The sequence below is a fragment of the Hibiscus syriacus genome, unplaced genomic scaffold (assembly GCF_006381635.1).
Source record: "Hibiscus syriacus cultivar Baekdansim isolate YM2019G1 unplaced genomic scaffold, ASM638163v2 tig00111088_pilon, whole genome shotgun sequence".
NCBI lineage: Eukaryota > Viridiplantae > Streptophyta > Magnoliopsida > Malvales > Malvaceae > Hibiscus > Hibiscus syriacus.
In genome coordinates this window covers 551278-569680 of record NW_024062978.1, presented here as the reverse complement: position 1 = coordinate 569680, position 18403 = coordinate 551278, and the positions used below count along the sequence as shown (strand labels likewise).

At 33.5% G+C, this 18403-nt stretch overlaps 2 protein-coding genes and 1 pseudogene across 2 annotated transcripts; 1 reads left to right on the top strand and 2 right to left on the bottom strand.

Annotated features, from left to right (window-relative positions):
* Positions 1 to 2905: 2905 nt before the first annotated feature.
* Positions 2906 to 7119, bottom strand: LOC120152461 (zinc finger CCCH domain-containing protein 3-like). The gene is made up of 7 exons (XM_039164680.1): positions 6756 to 7119; positions 6235 to 6404; positions 6050 to 6103; positions 5389 to 5505; positions 5019 to 5315; positions 3631 to 3909; positions 2906 to 3457 (listed from the first exon to the last, which is right to left on the bottom strand). Exons 1-7 carry the CDS (start codon positions 6817 to 6819, stop codon positions 3119 to 3121), a joined length of 1320 nt encoding a protein of 439 aa, XP_039020611.1. The 5' UTR covers positions 6820 to 7119; the 3' UTR covers positions 2906 to 3118.
* Positions 7120 to 12694: 5575 nt separating this feature from the next.
* On the top strand, positions 12695 to 13431 carry LOC120152298 (annotated as a pseudogene).
* Positions 13432 to 14020: 589 nt separating this feature from the next.
* LOC120152303 (1-aminocyclopropane-1-carboxylate oxidase 1-like) lies at positions 14021 to 15255 on the bottom strand. Its single transcript, XM_039164556.1, has 2 exons — positions 15116 to 15255; positions 14021 to 15012 (listed from the first exon to the last, which is right to left on the bottom strand). Exons 1-2 carry the CDS (start codon positions 15218 to 15220, stop codon positions 14047 to 14049), a joined length of 1071 nt encoding a protein of 356 aa, XP_039020487.1. The 5' UTR covers positions 15221 to 15255; the 3' UTR covers positions 14021 to 14046.
* Between the last annotated feature and the right edge of the window lie 3148 nt (positions 15256 to 18403).

The window sequence follows — 18403 nt, the reverse complement described above, 5'->3', positions numbered from 1 at the left end:
TAAAGTAATAATGTCATTATTATTATATACTCTATAGAAATTCAATACTAATGTATACTTACGGTGCACACTTATTTACTGTATAGGAGAAATTTTCTTTAGAGGTCTCTGATGATTATGTTAAGCAAGCGTTAGGGAAGAGATTGAGGGACCACAAGAGCTCCTTAAAGAAGAAATACTTCAAGAATGATCTCAGCCTTGAAGAGAAGTTGCAAACAGTCCCACCAGGAATGCTCAGGTACCAATGGGAAGATGCAGTCAGATTTTGGAGTTCAAAAAAAGGACAGGTATGATGTATTTTTCAGAAATAATTGTAACGAATTGTAAATCATCATTAAAAGTGGTTGTTTGACATTGTAGGACCGAGAGCATGTTGGTGTTGCTAGCAGACAACAACAAAAGTTTACGCACAAGGCTGGATCAAATAGCTTTGCTTGTATAGCTCATGAGGAGGTATTAAAGATTATTGAAATAGTTTTTTGTATTCCATGTACATACTAACTCATAGTAATTATATTATGGTACATTGTAGGAAAATACATCCGGTTCTAAAGTTGGCCGAATACAACTCTTCGACATGACACATACGAAGAAGGATGGCACTCCTATGACTGCTGACGTTGCAGAAATTATGGTACGTTTATTGGGTAGATGTTTTAAATTTACCTGACTTTATTTTTATTTGTACCATGACATTTTTTATTTTAATTAATTATTCACTTTATTATTAGCAAAAATTGAGGGAGAAAAAGGCGGAGCATCATGCTACCGCTTCGAGTCAAGGTATTGTTAATGATGATGACATTGAAAATCAAGCTATTAATGACGTTTTGGGTCCTGAAAGATTTGGTCGGGTGCGCTGTCAAGGATCATTCGTTACTCCCACCAAATATTTTGGATCCAGCTCATCACAGTACATGTCATCACAGTCTCGATCTTCTCACCACGAAGTTAGTCGTTTAAAAGAAAAGTTGGCTGAGATGGATCAACAAATGACTAACTTGAAAGCGGAAAATGAAGCAAGGGAAGCAGAGAGAGCTGCAGAGAAAGAAGCAGCGGCATCACAGAGAGAAGCAGCGGCAGCACAGAGAGAAGCAACATATCAGCAGAGATGTGAAGAATTTGAAAAACGACTTAATGATACAGAAAACGCAACCTCAGCATCCACCATCGTAGTCTCATTTATGTTATAAGCATTCTGTTAATGTTACTGAACCTTGTTTAACTGAACTTATATTACGTTAATGAAAACTTTTATTTATTAGATTGGATTTGATGATGTTTGTTATGGATATAGAGTTTGATGTTATTGTTGTTTTTGTTTGTTAGATAATGGAACAGGTTGAAAAAACATATTTGGGGGTAATCAAGCATTATTTTTATGTAAAATTTTGTGTTATTTAGCGGCGTTTGTTAAAAAAAGGCCTCAATATACCATACATTTAGCGGTGCATTGTATGCTATAAACACCGCGATATACCGAACTTTAGCGGCGTTTTTATAAAAAAACACCACTAAAGCTCAACACCTATTGCGGCGTTTTTTGAAAAATCGCCGCAAAATATCAACACCTACTGCTGCGTTTGTAGGAAAAACGCCGCTAAATATCAAAACCTACTGCAGCGTTTGTAGGGAAAACGCCGCTAAACATCAAAACCTATTGCGGCGTTTTTGTGACAAACGCCGCTAAATAACAACACCTATTGCGGTTTTTTTGTTAAAAAACGCCGCTAACTTTAGCGGCGCTATTTTCAGCGCGCTTTTTGCGGCGTTTTAAAAAACGCCGCATGTGTATTTAGCGGCGCTTAAAAACGCCGCTATATGTAAAAAAACGCTTATTTTGCCGTAGTGACTCTTATATTCAACATTAACTAAATAATAATTTTTATATCTGCCGGTAGGGTTTTAGTTTTCTCCGGGTTTTTCGGTTTCTAGTGTTCTCACGTGTCTCACGTTAAGGTTTGCATGGCTGACCCTCCTCGGCCAGTAGCGATATTGGTTGAGGTCTCTGGGCTGGCGCCTGCTGTGCATCAAGTCTCGCTTGGAGTTGATGTGACTCAGCCAGAGGTAAGAAGAACTTTGCATGTTGTAAGTGATGGTGCCCTAGTTTCTAACGAAATAGTTGACGTTGGTTTTAGTAATGTGGTTGTGCAAATGGAAGAGGATGGGATTTCTAAAGGAAGAGGTTTGTCGACTCTAACTGGGGCTATGATCCAATCGCTTTCGTATGTTGCAACAGTTAAAGGAAGTAGTGAACAGACTATGAGAGAGATGACGGGTTTTGCCAATAAGGATGTGGAGATTCAGAAGGTGACGTCGTTATTGATCGCAGAGGTTCATATCCCGTTATCATGCTTTCAAACGGGATGCGATGGCGAAACTGGCTTGGGGGTTACCTTTTGGGACACACAACCAGGCGGCTCCGGTGGGCATTGAGAGTTTGGTAGCTGATGACCAACCAGTCTGGAGAATGCAATGGGAGTAACGATGGTAGCTAATGGAGTATAAGAGGTCCTGCTGTTCGAGCGCCGGGGTGTAAGCATGGAAGCCACTGTTTACTCCTTTCTTCCCTTACATTAAAAAAAATTAACTAAACAATTTATATATACGATAAAATATAAATTGATCAAATAAAAAATATAATATAATGGCACATATTATTCAACTGACCATAAATCATATTACACGTAAATTATGAATATAATTTTATGTTGTTCTTTGATCTTACGAGTTTAATAATTTTTTATCATCCTAGTCTTATTTACAACTCTGGTATGATTATATGTACTAAATTCAATCCTAATAATCGAATTATTGATCCAGCGAAGCTGCCAAAGAGAGTAATTTACAAACATTAAAAGTTTTCCTTCAATGGCATCACTCTGTAAATTTATAAAAAGAAAAATGATCTTAAAACTTTCACCTGCGTTTTATTCATCACCCAAAAAAAAGACAATGCCTTCCTGACCCCCAGCATTTTGCTCATAGCGAGTAAACGTTCAGCCGGATCACAGGTGAAAGGGGTGCAGGAGGTACATATCACGAAAAAAAAACTCCTCCGTGGGTACGGATTAACAAAAGAGAGTTAAAAGACAACAAAATGACAGATAAAATCTGTTTAATCATCCTGTGAAGTTTTCAAAGAAATCTGCAAAGAATGTGGCGAATCTGCCTGCTCATTGGGATCATCGGAATTCTTTGTCTCCGTGTTCTGATGTTTCTTGCTCACGGGGTTGGTGTTCCGAGCCCAATCAGGAAGCTTTGATTGCAGAGGAGTATCAGACAAATGGTTTGTTGGTGACATTCTTTGATATGCTAGTGCAGATGAATTGAACACAGATAAAGGAAGGCTTAGACCATAATTATAAGGATATCCCACATAAGGATGATCAAATCTGCAAGTCGGCCCATATTTGCAGAGCCCGTACATAGTGTAGCTAGAACATACAGCTTGCCCCTACATGTCGAAGAACACGAAATAATTAAACTATTTTGAAAAAAGAAGTATATTTATAAATATATTATATATGGCAACCAAACCAATAATACGATTGATGAAATTGAGCTGACTCAACCTGGTGAATACCTAGTTAAATACCTGACCATGTGAAAAATAGACAGTAAACTTACAGGTCTTGAAGGAAGCCAGAGTGGACCCATTCCATTTATAACTGAATTTGCAATCCTTTCCTTTGGATGATGGTACTTGCAATCAGATCCATATTTGCAAGTGCCGGTGTTCATATAATACAGACATTCTGGTTGATCAGGTCTTTCAGGAAAATTTGAAGCAGACATTGATGATGACAAGAGCAGCTGTCCAGTAGAAGCTGACTCTGCTGGATTCACTGAGTTGTAAGCCAAACTGGATCCAACAATGCCAGAAGAAGATACAGGGTTCGTAGTTCCCTGATCATAATAAAATAAGGGAATAAGAAAAAAATGAGAGGGGAAAAAAAGAAATTCTAATTGACAAGAGTCGCATATCAAAAGATCGGAATAGCAAAAACATGTTGCATAAGGGATTATAGTCACAGGATGCTGTTGAATACTTAATGTAAGGCAATACATAGCATATAGGTCCAATATACAAGGATATCGGAAAGTAGCAGCCGTTAACATACCACTTCAAAGTTTAAAGAATCCAAAGACATGACAAACTTTAGATCGACTGGCAGTAATATTTTCATACTTGGAAAAAGGACAAGTGCCATCATCCAAATGAAGAAAAAGAAAGAGAAAGAAATACATTCTTTTTTTAATAATGAACATAAATAATAATAATAAGCTTTTCAGATTCACTTAGCAAGCCACTCAGACAGCAACTGAACAAAAATGAAGACATCCAAAGTGACTAAAAGCTGTGCTTATGAAAGAGAGAATAATTAGTTCGATAGTAAATGGATTTTGCATATATGAATGAGTCAAGACTTTTGTCATTTTATCATAGTATCTCCAATGACAGTCACCTCCGATGCGAACTAGTCAGTGAAGAACCATTCATAAGTCAACCATTTGAAAAGAGCACTGTCAAATGTTACAGAAATGTAGTAAGTATGCAATCAAATCATGAACATAGAAATGACAATTACCATATTAAAACCAGGAAATTGAAAATTATGCACATCTTAAGTCTCCAAGTACAGAAATAATAAAATGTTGTCAGCAAATAAGAAGAAACAGCACATCATGTGTTTTTTCTAAACAAAATGCAGTACTGCAGAAAACCCTTGGGAAGGAGACACAAACATCACAAATTTAGCACAGTTAAATGAAAACACATCATGTGTTTTTTCAAATGCAGTACTGCATGTGGTAAAGTTGAGTTCACAAACCACATTGTAAATCAAGATTGAAACTTTATTATTTAAAATGCCAATTTCTTGCACAGTTAAATGAAAACACAAACATCACAAATTTAGCATAGTAGAGGTAAAGTGAAAGAAAATTTCATACCAAAATATATCGTAGCTAGAAATTCAGATAGATAGTACTCAATATATGAGGTATTCACTTACCAAGTAGGTGCTCCTCCAGCCAGGTGCAGGTATCATGCTTTGGGAAGGAGACACAAAAACAGGCATGTAGCTTTGGCTTTGTAAACGTTGGCCAGAGACATAAGGTGCCCTAGGTAATGACCATGTGGGTAAACCACCAGCATACGGCACACCTGAGGGTGCCAAAATTGTTGATCCAGCAGGTCCATTTACAGGTAAGCCAGCTCCAGGTGATGCAGGCTGGGGATGATGGAACTTGCATGCAATTCCAAACTTGCATGATCCAGTCCGCATGTAAAAAGGACATGATTTTTCATCCTGAAAAATAGAGAACCAGCATGAGACGACACATTGTCAAGTAGGCACATCAAAGAAGAGTAAAATAAATCACCTGACGCATAGGCAGACCAAGAATGTTAAAGATAACTGCTCCAGCACCATTCCTGTCCTTTGGATGATGATATTTACATGTTGATCCGTATTTGCAAGTTCCTGTCTTTATAAAGTACTGCAAAGACAGATCAAATAGTATTTCGAAATTAGAAAGCTTTCCACAAAAAATACTTTAGATAAGACCAAATCAACCATGATCTCGAGCCACACAACAGTTTTATGTAGAAAAAAGACATGCATAACTTCACTGGGTTAAAAGGAAACATAAGCACAGTGATCCTGGAGCCTGCAGCCAGCACGTGAAACAGTAGCGGTATACAAGCACCACAAAATCGACAACCAGAAACAACAGCTAAACCATGACTGGCCTGACCAGAAAATTGCATTTTGCCATACACCAAATTAACATGCTTGCACATACTGTTACAACTCATGTCTGCTATGTATCATGGCATTCGGTATTCATTTCCCAAAAAATTGTTTCTAATTAAATAACATCTATATCCATAGCAAATCCTCATTATATGGTTTTCCTTCTATCAGCAAGAATTGATATACCACAGCAGCTAATGATAATAGAGAACATCTCCGGAAAAGGCAACTTTGTAAAGTATATAGTAATCCATTAATCTTAAATTAGTTGATAGAAGTATTCATACCCCACAGTCTGGCCGTCCAGCTCTTTCAGGGAGTTGTTCTCTATATTGGCCAACCTGCACCAAACACCAACAAAATTAACAACTACAACCGCAGAGTAACTTTTTGTATATCTTAAAATCAAGAATCTGAATCCACTCATTTTACATCTTTAAATGATCAATCGCTTATACAAAAACTTGAATACCTGAACACCAAATGTCGGATGATTAAAACGACAGTTATTTCCATAGCCACATACTCCAGTCCTTAAATAGTACGAACAATCCGGTTCACCGGGACGATCAGGATACGAGGATGATTTAGAAATACCCGTCTCTTGATTATTATCATTAATTTTCAGCCGCGAAATTTCTTCTGAAACGGTAAGGAAAGACGGGGAAATTAGCCAAAACTATGATCTCTCAAGAGGGGAAAAATGTCTTGATCATCAACAGAATGGGAAAAAACACAAAATCTATTACTACAGTAATTTTTGAGGAAAAAAACAATGTTTTAGATGCTTAAAAAACTATAGAAAGCTCTAAACAAGACTTTCCTTTTTCAAAAGAATTAAAAACAAGGATCAAAATGAAGAATGATCACAAAGAAAATGTTCTCGAAAGGGAAAAATTACTAAATTAGAAAACATAGGAAATATATAAAGAGGCATCAGATCTTCCTATAATTTTAAGTAACAATGGAATTGTAGAAAGAATCGGGTGGTACCCCCAATGTTATCAGCAGATTGATTCGAGACGCCATTGTTCTGAACTTGTCGATTATCCGGCATCGGTTTGATGGCAGAGAATTTTACGAATCGCTTCTTCCTTTCCGATCAAACAATCAACAACAGAAAAAAAACAAGATAACTTCAAATTCTACGCATAAATCAAAGCAATTTTTCTGAATTTCAAAAAATGAGATGGACTTAAGTAAGATTACGTAGATCAAGAGGAAAAAGAGAGAAATCTTCTTCTTCTTCGTCTTCTTCTTCTTCTTCTTCTTTTCCTTGTGGAATAAGGAAGAGATTATAAAGAATAAAAAGGTGAAATCATAGAAAATATTCCAATTCGATTTTTTTTCTAGTCATGTAAGTGGAAATTTAGGATTTTCATATTTGTGTGTGTTTTTGAAAGGATTCCAAGCAAGCTTCACAATGACAAACTTTCTTTCAGTTAGCCAATTAAAAGACATTATTACCCTGGGAAGGCGGAAGTGCAACTACCCCTTTTTCAGTTATTAATGTTATTATCCGTGAATTTTGGTTTGTTGTTGGAAAATGAAAACCAAGGCACGGGTTGGGTTTAATTCGCATCTAAATTAGTGAAAATAAAATAAACAAGGATAGAAATTTGGATAAGAAAAACATATGTTATTTAAAAAGTTAACTTTAGTTACTTAATTTGAACTTAGATGAAATTTTTTGAATAATTTAAGTACCTATTTTGATATAAAATACTTTAAATGTCTATTTTGACCAAAAAGATAACTTTAAGTACTAAATTTGATCAAAAATACTTTAAGTACTTAAAAGAAAACAAAAGTATACTTTAAGTACCGATTTGTGATTAAAAAAAACCTTTTGAGAATGATGTCTATTTTGATCATATAAGGTATATGTATACTCTCATGACAACTTTTTTTTACAGTTAATAACTTGTAAACGAAAATTTTCTATATAGAAAATATAAGTAATTTTAAAAATTAAATTTACCTTGACATGGTTTTGATAAATTAAAATAAAGTAATTAATTTTTTTAAAATTTTTAAATAGATATATAAAATTTCGTAATTAAAAATAAAATGTTAATTCCAAATGCATAATTTCTCTTTTGTATAAGGGAACTTTAGGGGATGGTAATTTCATATTTTATTAATCTATTTTTATTTATCGTGTTGTTTTTAAAGGCTTAAATATAAAATGAGTGTTCAAACTATAATATTTTTCACAAATAGATGTCTAAATTAATTTTTGAATGATTATAATGTTTAACGTTACAAACGTTATCATTTTAGGTGTCCATGTTGTCAACGAAGTTAATTTTCTTCATTAAGTGTAGGATGACAGACGGGTACAATTTCATAGATTTTGCACCATGCCCATTCCAATTGAAGCGGAGATATATATAAGTTTAGTGGGTAGTGGGGGCAGATGTTGATGTAAAAAGGCATACACAATGTAAGCAGTGGGTAGGTGATGGTTTGAGGTATCACCCTCCCCGCATCCGCTCACCCCACGTCTGTCCGTCTCACATACACCCGCCCCTAACTATTCACCATATAAATTTTAATCATTATGAATTTAAGTATAATTTCAGAGATAATTATATAAATCCTAAGATTTTATAGAGCATGATTTGTAATTTAACCAAATGTTAGGGTATAAACATTTATAGAATTAAAGATCATCGATTATGTAATATGTGAGGTTGCTATCAGACGGGTATGGATGGGTAGAGGCGGGTACGAGATGGTGGTAGGTATCTAATCAGATAGTGGGTGTGGGGTGGATTTAAGAATGTACTCGAATGGGCGGGTGTGGATTTAAAAATATTACTCGTTGTGGGTGGGATGAATACGAAAATTTTAGGTGGGCATGGAGATAGAGGAACGGGTATCCACACCCGCCCCACCCATTTGCCATTACTAGTTAACTGACATATGTCACAATCTTTTAATTTTGGAATTTATTTTTTAAATATTAAAAACACTATTATATTTATTAAAAGAACCGTAATTTCTATTAAATTAAAAAAAACACTGAAGCTTAAATCCTAATCCTAACATTCGTCGCCGCCCTTTCTTGCCACAATCTCCGTTGTAGATGTAGTCTCTGTTGTCCTCTTAATCATACGTCGTTATATTTGTCACTGATTGGTCGTTGGAATCGTGTGGGATCATAATTTTTATACTTGAGTCCGCGGGATATAAAACGTCAATTGATCACTATTTTATAGGGGTTTTGGTCGTCGGGGACAGTGAGGTCAGATGGAGCTTCGTCGATGGAAAAAGACAGCGGTCGACGTGACTTTATGGGTTGAAATGAAGATTTTTAAAGTTTTAGGGTTATTTTGAAATTTACGTGTTTTTTAAATATATATATTTTTATTTTTTTAATTATAAATAAAAATTTCAAAATTATCCGACTGTGACACATGTAATTTAACGGATAAAATTAACGTCGTTGACGGTCTGGATACCTAAAGTAATAACATTTATAACGTTAGTCACTAGAATAATATAAAAAATAGTTTAAACAACATTCGTTTAAAGCGTTATAGTTCGAACACTTATTTTATAATTAATTTTTAAAAAATATATAAAATGATAGAAACTGTCCAAGAGGACGAGGGCATCGGTGTCTTTCTCGTTTTCAATAGATATAAGCAAATAAACGTGAAATTTAGGGCATTTTTCGTTCAAATTTTATTTTTTAAAATCCTCATCAACATAAAGGAAACACGAAGAAGAAATCGTCATCAGAATCAAAACGAGGGAACTTAGGAGGCGTTGACGAGGTGTGTACCGGTAGATTTGAATCTGGCTGGGAATCAATGGGAAAAAGGCTTTGAGCAAATGTTTATTCCTGATGACGAAATTAGCCATTGTTACATACACGCATGATGCAATCAATGTTACATGAAATTGTTGTTAGATGACCATAATCGTCTTTCCATGCCTTTATCTTCTTTTTTTAACTCGATTAAACCATAAGCGAAATATTATATAAATACATTCATTTATTTCTTCATATGAAGAAAATACGAAATGCGACTAATCGTCGACGCAATTAGATTTTCTACGAGTGGGACCCGTTCACGCGCCATTTACACAAGAATAAATAAATAAAACATAGAGATATTAGAGATTCTTGTAATTTAGAAAAATTAAGGTGGTTTTTATATTATTTTTTAATGAGATTATTTAATTTAAAAAATAAATTCAATGTGATTCTTTGATTAATTTATTTTTTATTCTTGATCATTATTATACTGACGTGAAAATTATAGTGCTAATGTGGCATTCTATAATGCTAGTTGATAACATGACGAATGACATGACAAATCGATTAAATTGATAACTCAAACATGACATATATGTGGATTGTCACGTCAGCACCGTAGATTGTCACGTCAATATCTTGAACTGTCATATCATATTGTAACGGTCAATGATAAAAATTATTATTCAAAAGGTCACATTAAATTTTTTTTATGAGTTATAGAACCACATCGAGAGAAAAAATAAAATAATGACCACATTAATTTTTAAAAAAATACATGGACCTCTAATACATTTTTTTCAATAAATAATTGATCGGGTTGTTACAGGGGTAAAATTGTACATCTATTTATTTATTAAAGAAAAAGAAGAAGAACGCAACAAATCGTCGCCGTGAAAGGAGAGGAAGCGACGGTGCCATATGAACCGTTTGATTTTGTTGGGGGGTTGTGGAACCCACGCCACGGATCCTCAGACCGGGAGAAAGAAACGAGCTTTTGTAGTCTCGGATTCTCAAGGCTCAAGGGGCAATGGGTCCCACCAAGAAAGGTTAAACGACTCAGAGTGGGGGAGGGTTAGGGTTTTGTGTAAGTCATTACGTGTTCAGATGAGAGATGCCTTTCAGAAAATATCCCAAAACAATTATGTGAATGAATTGTGTAGTGTGGTCCAAACGTCAAGAAGACAAAATTCAAAAAACAATGACTACCCTTTTTAATGTGAAAAGAGGACAGTTGAAAGGTGGTCAAGGGAAAGCAACAAACAGCAGCAATGTGGAATTAAATAATAATATCAATTATGAAAGACTTGACAAATAGTAAAAAGTAGACCATTCATAATGAATAAATTTCATAGTTTCTGCGTTCACATTATACAAGTCATAGGTATTGAAAGTCTTCAATTTTTCTTAGAAGAATTAATATAATTTCTTAACAGAAGGATTTTTTCGTAATTAACTCATATCAGATGTAAAAGGAAAAGGTAGCTTTTATTGGAAAATAATATTTTATACATTTTTTAAACAACATACCGACATAACACACATTTCTCATGTAAACGGATTGATAGTTGGGATGGAATAAGGATATAATATTAAGGGTAAATTGTTTAGTTTTAATTTTTAGATGCTATTAAATATATTTAAATTGAATAAATAAATAGGGACTAGAAATTGTTTAAAACGGAAGTTAAAAATTATAGGATCTAAAATATATTTAAATTTCAAATTTTAAGGGGTAAAACTTAATTTTACTGATTTAAAAACTTTTTTATTAATATGATGTAAGTATAAAATAATATATGTTCAAATATAACTCTCAATCACTTAGCATTGAACACTTATATCCCACGTATTCATGATATTTGAACCTGAAACCTCAAAGAATAACAACAATTTCTTTACCACCGAAGTTGATTTGTTCGTTCAAAAATTTAAATTCACTTTGTTAATCAACTTTTGATCGAATTTTGAGATCTCATATTCGAGTTGAAATTTATATAAATCAAGTGTAAGATTTTATATTATATTTTTGTTATATGTTAAATACAATTTTTTGTTCTTTATAGGTATAACTTATTTATTTTCATGAAAAAATAAATAATTAATTTTACAAACTAACTCAATTTTCTCACACATAATTTATAGTGAGACTCGATATTTAACATTTAAGGTATTAAAATCACATTGTTAATATTTATAAAAATTTATTAGTATAATTATTTGTACATGATTTATTAATCGATTAATTAAAATTAAAATTATAAATATTTATTATATTCAGTGGCGGAACTTGATGATAGAATTTGGGGGGTCAACTTAAAAATTTACAAAATTTAGAAGTTTAAATTAAAATTTGCAAAAGGTTTGAAGGGTTCGATTTACATATTTCAAAAAAAAATTGGGGTATAATTATAATTTTTGAAAATTTGAGAGACGTAATGAGAATTTTTAAAAATTATAGGAGAGATGTAATTAAGAATATTCACAAAAATTAAATATTAATATAGATTTCTAAATTTTGGGGGGTAAATTAAATATTTAAAAAGATTTAGAGTTCCAGAGTTTAATTTGTTTCAAATTTGAGGGTCAATGACCACTAATCTCTATTACCTTCCGCCACTGGTTATATTAACGGTTTTTTAATTCAATTTATTTCATTTATATTCTCAAATATTTATATTCTTTTGTACACAATATTTACAATATTTTGATATTGTTAAATATATATTAGGTTGTAGATTCGGATTATAATTAAATCCTGGGTTTAATGTGCTATATAAATGGGCTGGGCCCAATACAAATGTTAAAGAGATTTAGTTCTAACTATATAAATTAAATTAAATTTTTTATTTGACAATTTTTTTTGAAGTGAACAACAACTTTATTTTTAATTTTAAAAAATTGAGAAAACATATATAATATATTTATTTCATATAAAATGTTTTTATTATTTTTTATATTTAATTCAAATAAGATGAGTTTTTCAATTATGTTTATCAATTATATTTTAAGTCCTCGATGGAATTTTTATGTTCAAAGTCTCGAAATCAAATTGTCTTGATTTATATATAAGCCATGTTCAATATCCATCTTCCCTTTTAAGTATCACCAATTCGCAGTCCAAGTCAGAATTTTGATCCAAATATCTTTACAACTAAACATAATGAGAGAAGGCACTCGAACCAAACTAAACCGAAGCCAAGAAGAAGAGAGACGAGATGTGGAGAACCATAGAAGTTGCAACGGTTGAACATGCTGTGGACATGTCGCTGTCGACGACGGACATGTATCCGGCGGCGGTAGGTTCCTACGTTGTTGATGAATATAGCTTGATTCTTCCCTTCAACTTTGCTATGGTTGACAACGGCGTCTTCTGGTCGGGTTTCCCTGACCTGCTAACTTCTCTTTTCTCCAAAAACTGGACCTCCGCTCCATCATGTAAGACCAAAGTTAATTAGTTTGTTTTTTACTCCTACACTTCATTTCTGTCCCAAGTTAAACGTGTTTGATCAAACAAGTAAGTTTTATTTCTGCTCTTTTTCCGCAATGCAGATGTAAGGAATCACCCTTTTTTGATCCACTGTAATCGCGGGAAGGTTTGTGAAAATCAGTTGTACTTGTTCATCTATTGTTTCATACACGACCACATATGGCAAGACGTATTGCTTTGAGTTTTACGATGTTCTTATTTCTGTTGTTATTGTTGTTTTAAGCATCGAACCGGGTATCTGGTTGGATGTTTGAGAAAATTGCAGAGATGGTGTTTGTCGTAACGTGTTCGACGAATACGAGAGGTTTGCGGCGGCGAAAGCTAGGGTTTCGGGTCAGAGGTTTATGGAGTTGTTTGATGTTACTAGTGTCAAACATCTGCCCGTGTCTTTTTCTTGTTCCAACAAGTGAAGATTTAACCAATTAATGTTGTAGCAATGCCCTGTGTGTGATGAACACTGTTCAGATCTCCCTTTCCATCTATTACTCTATGTTTTCTACTTGTTTCTGCTGGGATATACAACAATTATCCAATTAAATATGTTCAAATTTTATCAACTTTTTAATAAAGATAAAATAATTTATATCAATAAAGGACAAAGAAAATACAATTGAGGGGCCCATTATTTTTATATAACAACCGATATCTGATCTATTGATCGATTAGTCAGTATCGAATATTGCATAAATAAGGACTTCTTTTATCATAATAATGATTCATCCTGAAATGATTCCGACCGACCTCAAAATAATCCACCCCATCCTATTGATAGGCCTAATGTATAGGTATGCATGTATTTGAAAATTATTGTTAGCTACGTCTATGTTATGCATACATTAATCCAGGCTTCCAGTGGACAAAGTTTTTCAATTCAGCATGTATGAGATGCATGTGCTTTTCTAATGTGGGGTGTGCTTTTGATTGTTCGGAGACAACAACAAATTATAATTGAACTCATCTCTTTATGGTGGGGAATATGGTACTTACAAAAATTTTCAGTAAAGAAAAATGAAGAATCCTTTTTATTAAATAATAATGGATTTCATTATAATTCCTTTCGTGGTGGTGTTTACAATAATGAAATCAAACACACACCAATGCCACTGAATCACCGACTTCCTTTCTTTTATTTCACGGATAGATTCTTTAAGCTGTTGCGATGGAAGAGTTGTTTCCCTGGCTTTCATGGCTTCAAATCTGGGTTCCTTGGCCTGAAATTTCAGCCCGGCATACAGCTTCATGTAGTCTTCAAACACAAATTTGGGGTACAATTGTTTCTTCTCCTCAGCTTCTTTCTCCACTAGAGCCGGTGCTGGGTGGATAACGGCGTCGCCACCAGGGTTGTAAAAAGAAGCAATCGACATGCGAGCTCCGTTGGTTTGGGCGATCACCCGATGCTCCACGCTCTTGTATTTGCCATTAGTGATCACCTCTAGCTGATCTCCGAGGTTGATGACAATGGAGTGACGCAAAGGTGGAACATCCACCCACTTGCCGTCTTTAAGAAGTTGGAGGCCGCTCACTTGGGCGTCTTGGAACAGCAAGATGATGCCGCCGGCATCGGTATGAGCTCGGAGTCCCTTGATTTTGTCGGGCGTCGGGCACGGCGGGTAGTTGCTAACTTTGGTCCCGAATGTCGGACCTCTCGTGCCGTGGAATGCCTCCTTTAAATACCCTTTCTCCAACCACAAATTCTCACACAACAAATCCAGTAGCTCCTCCGCTAGTTTCTCCAGTTTCAGTGCAAATTCCTTCATCACTTCCCTGTATTCATCGGCGAGATCTGGGATTTCAGCCATGTTTGATTCAGGGAGATGGCGCAAGAAGAAGGTGCTTTCCCAGTCCATATCAGTAACCTCGGCCTGGAGACCTTCAAGGGCCTTGCTTGCAACCAATTCCTTAAACCTGTGTTCCATGCATTTCTTGTAATACTCTTTTGTTAATCTCTCAACTGTGTCCAGGAAATCATGGGGGATCCCATGGTTCAGCAGCTAAAATACACACACAAAATAAACATTTTTTTTCCATCAGCACAAAAATTGACAGAAAACACAGCCATTAAAGCAATAAAGCTAAGCTAGCTTTTGAAGATACCTCAAAGAAACCCCAATTCTCACAGGCATCATTGATTTGATCCATGGTTGCAGTCCTCTCCTCGCCATTAAGCTTCTCTAAGTCGATCACCGGGAAAGTTGCCATTTTTTCTTACAAATCTCTCAAGTTTCACTCTTTGGCATATAATGTGTTTGATGCAGAGTTGATGAAAGGCGCGGGAGTATTTATAGAGGTTTAAAGTTAAGGTTTTAATGGTCTAAAGCTTCAGGTGGGGGTCGGTTTGTGGGCCACCGATATAATAATAGTACAATTGTGGAAAGTTAGATTAAAAAATCGTTTAAAACACAAATTAGATGGAGCCGATGTTTACTTTGACTAAGTTCGGGTTAAACACTAAAACTAAGACCTTTTGTTAAAACTACTAGATCCACGCTTGGTTATTCTATGCTACAAATTATTTCGGTAAAATACACAAATGGTCCTCAATATTGACATTAAAAGTTTTAAAGTTATAAAAATGATCCCTCAATTATAGTAAATTATTTTATTGAGTCTCGACTATTAAAGTTATAAAATGGTCACTCGGTCATTCATTCATTATGTTTTAAACTAGTCTTTTTCGTTAGAGAATTAACGGTCATCTGAATTGGACATTAACATACTAATTGAGATATGATAAATGTTTGAAATTACGACATCAAATTTTATTATAAGATGTTGACTGAACCATTTTATCAAATATGATAACTGATGATAAAGATTCTTTATAAACTATTTTTCTAACTACAAAATCAACCAAACCAAAGTTCCAACCACCATCGGACGTCCCATCATCGTATATCTATTTCTTGTTTTTGCTCGGCAATCGCGGGAAGCTGCTCTGGTCTTTCACGCAACCTCACACTCCTACGACTAAATTCAACAAACTACTGTTGTTTTGGACTTTTCACGTTATAAATTTAGGTAATGTTTTGAATGCAATTCCTTACCAGAAAGAGAAAAGAAACTTCATTGGCATTCTCTTCATTTTTCACGTTATTGGTGTTTTGACAAAGAAAATATTCAGCTTCATGTAATAATTTAATTACATTAAAAAGAGGTTCATGTAAGTCCATAAAGCTAAGATAACGCGTGACCGTATTTCCTGCTTAATTTGTCTAAAGTTTAGGTTAACCAGTTCTTAAAGTGGATTTTGGTTCCACTAAAACAACAAATTTGTAGTCAAACTCGAATTAGCGTAGCATTACTTTTCAAATTTAAGTCCTAAGAAGTAAGTTTTTTTATAATAAAGTTTAGGTCATAGGTGACTCCCCAGTTCAGGGTCACGACATACCTAAGATTCAGTTGGGATTTACATAAAAATTTACAGATTGTCCACTAAGAGTGACGGTCGTAGGATTCGAACTTGACCTTATAAACTCAAATTCTTAAATCTCAATCACTTGTACCAACACTCGTTGACATCCTAAGAAGTAAGTTAAATAATGATGTTAATAGGAATGAACACAATAATTCATGTTAGAGGGTACTAATTTAAGAAGATATATTCAAAATTTAAGGAATGTAAATTATGTAGTAAAAAAAATGTTAAAAGAATAGCCAAAATACACAATTTTAAATATTTTAGAGGGTCGACCACACTTGAACACTTTTCTCGGTCTATTCTTAGTAATGAAGAATAATATTTTTATTAAGCTAAGATAATTATAAAATATTATTCGTTCTAAATATTCTCAACCATTTGATAATAATCTTTCAATCACTCTTCCTGCAGTCGTTGATTTTTTAACCTAATACCTCTAGAAATAATAATCATTTATTTAATCATTAAAGTAATTTGTTTGCGTAAATACGAAAGAATGGTTTACTTAAAAATCTTCAAACTTCATGTATTTAACAAATACATAATACCGTAACTTAATCATTTTGGAAATAAAATTGTATTTTTTATAATTTATTTTTTAAATATTTTCACGTAATATTCATTTTTTTAATTTATTACTTGATATGCTATGAAATTTTGGATTTTTTTTTAATTTTGTTTCAACAAGTCAACAGTTGTATTGTATATTAAGCTGTGAAACGAATTCCTAACAGTCAACGTGCCCTTGCTGACTTTTTAGCTTACACACAGACTCCCTCGTTTTTTATTTTCTATGTTTTCCACTCAATTTTTTAATATTTTAATATTGTATTATAATAATATTTATGTTATTTTTAATTTGAATAAACTCACGAATATTTTAATATCTTATATTATTTAAATTTGGATCGTCTACAGAAAGCATATCATGTTTTATTACAGAAATGACTCATTGAATATGTTTTTATCTCGCTTTAAGAATATAATAATTGGAATATATTTAGTCCTAATAAATTTAATAATATTGGTCTAATTGCAGTTTTATCATCTATTTAATAAAAGTTAAAAATAGTTCTTATTCTGATATGTTAAAATTTAATCATAATATTTTAAAAAGGATAAACTAAGTAGTTAATTTTTATTAATATGTTACCTATAAATTATTAAATTACTAATTTTTACTAATTGCTCACATGCGAATTGATAATTTAAAAGCTAGGTAATTTAACGACAATACTAATTAATATTACCTAATTAAATTAATTTTTCAATATTATAGAATAGATGAATAAAATTATAATTAACCCCGGCAATATTTAAAACGTCATATAAATCCTGCGTTTTTACTCCATCAAGTCTCAAGAGCAAGCTATTGGGCTTGAATTTACAGTTTTATTTTTACAGACTTTGTTTAATCGATGCATTCCAGCTGGCAAAATTTTTATAGGTAAACTATGAGAACAATCCTCTTTGTTTTCGGTTTGACCGATTTTGGTCATCAATTTAAAAATTAAGGTACATGATCCCAACGTTATCGATACGTTCGATTTTAGTCCTTCAAACGTTAATTATGTTAACCCTTTAATGGAAGTATTATGTGGCGATTTAAAAATAATAAATAAATCCACATAACATATTAAAAAATCCCAAAAAGCTTAAGTTTCTTCTTCTGTTACATACAAACCAATTTTAACAAGCGACAAACAAAATTAAAATGAAATTACGATACACTGATCAAATCAACAAATATTCATTTGAACTTCCCTTGTTCTTGGCTCCGGGAAGACACATAATGTCAGACGAAGAACATGCTCGGAACCACCAGAAACGAACCCTTATAATGGAGCTGTCAGAAAAGTTGATTACTAGAGACCTTGAGGCCAAGATTGAAGCTGCCAAAGATACAAGAAAATTTGTTAGGAAATCATTTGGTAAGACACGTTTAAGTTCGTTGTTGTTGGTGT